The sequence below is a fragment of the Convolutriloba macropyga genome, chromosome 8, assembly GCF_964194025.1.
Source record: "Convolutriloba macropyga chromosome 8, txConMacr16.3, whole genome shotgun sequence".
Classification (NCBI taxonomy): Eukaryota; Metazoa; Xenacoelomorpha; order Acoela; family Convolutidae; genus Convolutriloba; species Convolutriloba macropyga.
In genome coordinates this window covers 12276289-12283655 of record NC_134475.1, presented here as the reverse complement: position 1 = coordinate 12283655, position 7367 = coordinate 12276289, and the positions used below count along the sequence as shown (strand labels likewise).

The following is a 7367-nucleotide window of genomic DNA, read 5'->3' as shown; positions in this document are numbered from 1 at the left end:
AAGAGCAGCAGCGATAAGTTAAACTGATTCTTAATCAAAATATAACATCTCAGCATTTAATAAAAAGAAGTTATCTTTTTGGTCTGGTCTTTTTGAGACTGCAGATCTACGAAGCTATTGCGGCTTTTTTTCTGGCAATCTGTCAGATATATTTTGCTAGCTAAAACTGTTTTGGTTTTTCTCGGAGATTTTGGCCGCAGGGAAATTAATTAAACTCAAAAATATATCCTAACGGTTTCAACCTGAGTTAAAATCTGAACTCGTTTTAAAAAAATCTATTTGAGGCAGTAATTTCTCTTATGAACATTTTTATGGACACAGAATATATCTTTTTGCTCAACAATTAAATCTATTCGCTCTTCTCCGAATAGAATTGTCCCTTATCTGTTAAAAAAGCTGATTGGCGTAGGCTTTTTCTGGAAGCTAAATTGACTCGGAACTCCGCGTGTGATAAGCACTGATCGGAGTGGATTTCGAATGCACGCAAGTCAGCAATCGATTCCCGCATACAGACGTAAGGTAATTTTGTTGCAGGTACTAACAGCTTGGAGACATAATTTCAGATTTAACTGTTTGAAGCGCTATGTTTCTTATCATGATTTTGTTGATATATTTTGGTTTGGTAGAGCTCGTCTGTTTTGGTTTTTGTTTTGTAATCAGTTCTGTATGCAATTGAAGCAGTAAGATGGTTGTTGTTTTGACCGGTGAGAAAAGTAATAAATCGGTTTTTTTCAAAAGAAACAGTCATGGATCGGAGTCATCTATGTTTTAGCTCTTCTTTTAAAGATTGTTTATCTGTAACATGCAAACGTGAGCACACTTTATGTCTAATTATCTTACAAATCTCTTACACTTTATGTCTAATTTACGACCATACCTCTAGTTGTGCGAAAGTTAACAACTCTATTTTGTTTTTTTTTTAGGTGTCACTGAAGGCTTGGCGAATGAAAATTACGAATTTTTGACAATAATTAATGAAAAAAATACATTGAGAATAATTAAGAAACCTCGAACTATGATTTTTCTCTGATTGGATTTTTCTCTGCTTTTGCTATTGAGCTTATAGTTTGTCTTCTGGACTTTTGATATAATTGGGTAAATTGTTTGTTGGGGTCACACCTTTCGCGGATGTTGAAAAATTGTATAAAATTGACTATATCGCTTTGTCTTCGTCTTATTGTGGTTACAATTAATTTTCCATACTTTTTAAATAAGTTTTCTTAGACTCCTAAGACTTAGCTGAATGTCGTACGCAAGTATTAATTGACAATAGTGTTTTTTATTTTCAATAAATGAAAGGTTAGATATTGTTGTGAAAGTTTACGTATTGTTATACTCTTTTGAGTTTCCAGCAGTTTCAAATGATTGAAAGTTGTTTTTCTTTTTGCATTAATTAATAGAACGATCTCCCAAACATTGAAAACTTTCATTTTGTCTCGCAAACTGTGATAAGAAGCTATTACATGTGCGTGCCACTGTTTGGATATTATTAACAGCCTGGCACGCTGGGGAAGCCAAGCTGTAGTTTTCTCTTCTTAGATTTTCTGGTTTTCCAGTATTCCCTACTGGGAATTATTTTCCCTACTGGGAATTTCGAGAGGTGCTAGGGAAGTTGTAATACTAAATTTGTGCTCTTTTGTTAGTGATTTTGTTTAATATTGAGTTAATCTTTTTCTTGTTGACAAATGGTTTACCTTTTTGATTACTTCAATTTTTGCAGTGATTACTGTCTAATGTTTAACTGGCAAGTCTCTCTATCCTGTCTTTGATTAATTAATCACAGGTGTGCAATTTTCTTTTGTTTCATCACCACATGAGACCAATTGTGATGAACAATTTTCTCGCCTTTTGAAGACTGGAATATGGATTGTGACGCACATGTAGTGAACCAAATGGTCACAAAACCCGCAGACATTTGTGAGGCCTAATTGTTCTTTTAATCTCGCTTTTATTGATGCTGTGAAAGTAGCAGAATTCTGCGATTGGAAGAAGACTGGGACATGTATTGCGTTTTTACAAGACGCACGACGCTGGTAAGCCATTCGATCTATCCGAAGCAGCAGTAGACTGGAATTGAATTCAGGCCGGTTTTTTGGAAGGCTTCAAAATGATTTGAAAGAGACCCAGTATGATTATCGGAATTCATTCACGCGCTGAGCAAAGACAAGGGGAAAAGCGGTTTCTTCAGAAAAAGGGCGAGGTTTCGCCGTGAACACAAACAGATTACTGTTTGTCGTGACCTTGAATCGTTCCGCGTTGCAATCGAAAATAAAGACATTATTTCATTGAAGCTATAAAGAGTAACATTATAGGACATAGCTAAGGAGACTAACAGGTGTTAGTAATAAACTGGGAAATTGAGACAAATCTTTGTCATGACCTGGTGGTACTTAGCGGTAAATTTTCATTTGAGAATGTTAAATTAGAGCCTAAATCATCAAGACTGTACATGACCGATCAAATTCAGGTTTCGGTGCACATTTTTGTCTTTCTTATTCGGATATAAGCATGTTCGGCTTCAATTCCTGCAACCAGCAGATTTTGCCACCAATTGTAACGACAAGGAGGTTTTTAAATGAGGCTGAAGATGCATATGTCACATCCATACTGCTTTTTGTTACTTGCAAAAATAACAAGAATGCCTGTTAGTCCGGAAAACTTTTATACATATTCATTGCGACCTATTTAATTATAGATTCAATCGGAGTCAGATATATGTTTACTTTTAAAAAGAACTAAATTTTGACGACTAAAGGCGTACCATTTTATGGGCAAAAATAGCGTCGTGTCATGCTTTTTCTTCAGCTATATACTCCTTTCACAGCTTTGATGTGGTCTGTTTTGTGAACTAAAAAAGCGCATAAAATTGCTGCAATTCCCGGCCCTAACTACTAATTTGGCGCAACTTTATCTACTAGTTTCTTTTTAATTTCCTCTTCAAATATTGCACTGGGTGGGGGAAGGGGGGGGGGGGGTGGGGGTGGTTGCACCATTCACATACACGGTGTTGAGGTTGGATTAAATAAAAGAGTGATAAATGTTGAATTAGTTCTCTTTTGTGACTGAAATTTGAGGTGCGCGTGGTGGCGATACGATGGCTATTATAAAGGGATTTGTGAAATTTTATCCTTTATATTTCCCCTCTATAGAGACAAACGAGTGAAAGTTGAGCATTGAGTAGACGCAGAATGTCGCCGTTGGTTTTTCTGTGCAAGATATACAAACTGCAGAACGCTAGTAGAGCCGAAAGGGCCTATGGCAGAATGTCTTAAAATGGGAATCAAAGTCCAACAGTTCCTGTCCTCTTGATTGGTACATCTCAAAAATATTACTTCAAAAAATTATTTAACAAAGGTAATTCTGTGTAAAGTGTTTACAAAATAGCATTACGAAGGTCAGTCCGTAGTAGTATTCTCATTTTTTATTCGGCTTTGCGCTCTTTCGGTTCGAAATCCGAGCTCCATACAAAATATTTTGAGTTAGACTCGTCCTTTTACTGTGTACAAACAGAAAATGTAGTAAAATGGTCGGGACCGCCAATTTGTATATTGAGGTTATGCAAAATGTAATACTTTTGCTTGTTATGGTCTTATGAATGCGAACCGAATAAATTCAGAATGGCGTGTATGTTTCCCTCGTTTTGATTGGTATATTCTTGTAAAACACATTGAAATGCAAGCACAGTTCAACTGTGGTGTGCCAGCTAGTCGAAGAGATTCAGACAGCCGAAAAATATTGCCGCTAGTGCGTGACAAAATGTCTCAACTTTGGTCGGTTGAAACATTCTCTTCCGTTTGATTGAGTCATATCAAGTCACACGCCCACGCTCCGCTGATACATGGCCCAATCTAATCTCAAAACCATTTAAAAATTCTAATTTATTTTAGCATTTTAATTGTCCATTTTGTGTTTGATTAACCTATTAAAACCCCAATCGAAAACAAAAGATAGATATTGTAGAAAAAACCGAACCTTGCCAACGTCTACATGCAATATTAACTTTTTTCAACTCGGATGAAAAAATGAAAAATTATGAATTGTCTAAAAAAGCAATATAGATTATTTTTGGCTACCTGAACCTTCGGCTATCTAAATGCACTGTTCAACATGGCGTAGCCTAACACGATTATGCAAATGCAAATCCGAGTAATGTGTTTGAAAGCTACCGTCGGCTTTTCTTTCAATTACTGCAAGCCTTCAGCTACTTTTACTCTCTGATTTACAGCTGAATATATGCATAATTTGTAAATTTTGACTGTTTTGGTGGGGAAAAAGCTTATACATTTGCTCAGCAGCAAGTATTTTGCATTTTTACTGTATTACAAACGCTGTGTAATAAATTACACAAGCGTGTAATATATTACGTAACGTGTCACATTGTTACGTAACTTGTAGTCGACAGGACTCTCGGGACCTGTTTGGACGTTTCCATCCACCGAATATCCCTCTCGTGTTACGTAATAAGTGACGAGAAGTTGAATAATTTGCAACGTCTGAAAGTATTACATAACTTTTGGCTGTGGAGTTCAAATCTGTCGCATGATTGGCTTTTTACGTTAAGAAGTTTTAAATCGTCAAATTTGGAATTTAAAAATTGACATCGAGTTCAAACTTGGTTATTACAAATTTTGTGGCGTGGCCAGAAATTTATCCAAAAACGTACAAATTTGGCTTCAAATTCGCTTTCCGCAATAAAAACAACCGTTTTCTTGAATTTGAATACCGAATTGCCCGTTATTTGATTTGAAACCGAGCGGTACTAAATTATTATCAATAATAATTCGTAAAGCTATATTGGTATCAATGATAACACGTGTTAAGTTGTCATTCATTCTTATTTAAGGTTGAACCATAGTCTTCAAGCCTCGAATTATAAATTAACGAAGTGAAATCCAAATCCGACTCATTTCTTTTGATCTACCTCTCGTTCATTTGATTTGTTTGCTTTATCTGCTGATGAAAGTAAGCATCAGGTGATTTATGTCTAGACATTATAAATTTATTACAACCTAACCAAGACAGTAATATAATCAGTTGCAAAATCAAGCCGAAACTCGTTTCAATCATTACTCTTCGATCCTTTACAATAGCTTTCGATTACTTATCACAATTTCTGTATAGATTACAAGATTACGCGTGACTTTTGGTGTGACTTTGGGCTGTGTTAGCTTTGATTTCGGGTATTTAGACTTAATTTATAACTAATTTATTTAGAGGTTGATAAATAAGGTGGAATGGACCAAAATGAGGTTAACTTTTTGTATTCAGATTTTGTTTTTGACTTGAACCAACGGCGTTGCTGCTGCCAACAAACCACCGAAGGAGACCAAGAAGCTGCCAGAAACAACCAGCCTCACTGCAAAGACGATCAGCCGAGACCAACTGCCCGAAATCATCACATTCCGACCGAGACGACCTCTTCCTCGGCGCCAGACGTACAGGGTTTGGGATTGTTGGATTCCGCGGTCGGGGAGTCGCGAATTCCTCATCAAGAAGACGTCCGTCAGTCCTCAAGTAGAAGTAGTTGTGAAACTGTAATGGTAATAGACAAAGATGCTCTCATTTTACAAGCACAACAATATTCCATTTCAGATGAAAGGTCTTCAATCTCAGCTCAGTCATCACAATCTTGGCTCCTCTTGCACGCTTCCAGAAACGAACAGCTGGAACCAAGTGAGACATACCAACGAAACCTGGAACTGGAAGATCAAGAAACGCCGGAATCCGTGACATCAACTCTTGGTTCTATTGTGCTGCCGGAATCATCGAGCGAAGAACATTCTGCTTTTCCAAACCAATTGACTGGTTGCTCAGTCAACAAAAACCACGGCTGTTATGAATCTGTAGCAGTGAAAGATAATCTAAACCAGAGACTGGATCCACAAAAGGATCCGACTGGTACCTCCTATGGGACGGATAAGGACTACAGAGTATTGCAAGAGGAACTGTGCACGATCTGTTTGCGAATGCCCCCGAAGAGGCCAGTTAGGTTGCCTTGTGATCACGTCTTCTGTGAGAGACCCTGTCTCTTACACTGGATTAAGAGGTCATCATTGTGTCCTAATTGCCGCAATCCAATTCATGATGTAAGACCAGTTAATGCTCAATTTTGTGACCTCTTCTGTTTTGGTACCTAAAAACTTCTTAATTCTTAGCTGGGATCTTTTCAATTTTGTGACACGTTTTATATACCTCTTAGCATGGTACCGAAACAGAATAGATCAAATTTTATTAGCTTGAATTAATAAAGTGTCAACCGAATTCATTTACTCTGTACCCAAGTACAAAATGTTGTCTATGGAAAATGTTTTGTATTTCAGCGCTCAAAACCTGGCGTTTCCTTAACAATGGTGCTAACAAACGAGGGGTTGGCTCACTTTGTGCCTGACAACCCACATAACTACCCAGACGCATCAAACGTCTCAAATGACGAGAGCTCTCTTGAGAGCGAAGAAGAGCGTCCAGCCAACTCCTCGTTTCTTTCCTTTAACTTATCAATGTTTGGATTCCATTCTCGACGCACGCACCCTCCGACAACGGACCAGCATACTAGGCGATCTACATCTCGTCAGACGTCTAGGGTCCAGCCCACGACACAAAATGAGAGATTAACTAACACGAGAAGTACCGACAGAGGGCGTGTTGTTCCACGTCAAAATCCTGCAGTCCTATTGCGCTTGAATCCTGCTCAGCGTGAACAACTATCTCGGCTTGACGAAAGTGGTGTGAACTATTTTCTGCGCCGAAGAGCAAGGCGTCTATCGGATTTGGAAAGCGGACCTTACGATCGCGAGGCTGTTTCCAAAATAACAAAGCTGCTCATCTTTCTCTGCATACTTATTATAGTGATCACAATATTCCTACTGATAGTCAGAGTTCAGAACCCGGAGTACTTCAAATCTAAATTGCATCATGCTGACGACCCGCTATCGAATGGCTATAGCGACGACGTAAATGACACTTACTACTACTATTACAGCCAACCATTGGACAAGAATAGTCGGAAAACAGATTCAAAAGAGAAAGACAACGAAGGCATTTTTGACCACCTCGCCTCCCTGCCGTCTGTTTTCTGACAACTGATGAGAGATTAGTTAATTTGATCAAGGGGAGAGGGTGTCAACATTTTTGTCATTGGTTTACTACTACTATTCTTTGGGAAAAAGTAGGAACAAAGTTATATAAATGCTGTTTTATTTCATTGTACAAAGTTAGCTTTTCAAATATTAAGTGCAACTAAGTTTTATACAGTGCATCTATATTTTTGTATGAAAATGTTGGTTAAAAATGTGCAATCTCCGCAAGGTCAAAAACAACTAGATAAAAAAGAAAGCACAAATTTTTAAAGACCTGGGAATTTTCGCATT

General features: G+C 37.7%; 1 protein-coding gene across 3 annotated transcripts; it reads left to right on the top strand.

The window, feature by feature from the left end:
* Positions 1 to 5187: 5187 nt before the first annotated feature.
* On the top strand, positions 5188 to 7367 carry LOC142344470 (uncharacterized). 3 transcript variants are annotated; one of them, XM_075396130.1, is made up of 3 exons: positions 5188 to 5514; positions 5593 to 6086; positions 6321 to 7367. In XM_075396130.1, exons 1-3 carry the CDS (start codon positions 5235 to 5237, stop codon positions 7074 to 7076), a joined length of 1530 nt encoding a protein of 509 aa, XP_075252245.1. In that variant the 5' UTR covers positions 5188 to 5234; the 3' UTR covers positions 7077 to 7367. The 3 variants fall into 3 exon arrangements, with proteins under 3 accessions (XP_075252245.1, XP_075252244.1, XP_075252243.1); XM_075396129.1 differs by having other exon boundaries at positions 5188 to 5520; XM_075396128.1 differs by having other exon boundaries at positions 5188 to 6086.

Coding starts and splice junctions, on each gene's coding strand:
- LOC142344470 (XM_075396128.1), top strand. CDS start 5,235: ATGGACCAAAATGAGGTTAACTTTTTGTATTCAGATTTTGTTTTTGAC. Junction 6,087..6,320: donor GCCGCAATCCAATTCATGAT/GTAAGACCAGTT, acceptor TTTGTATTTCAG/CGCTCAAAACCTGGCGTTTC.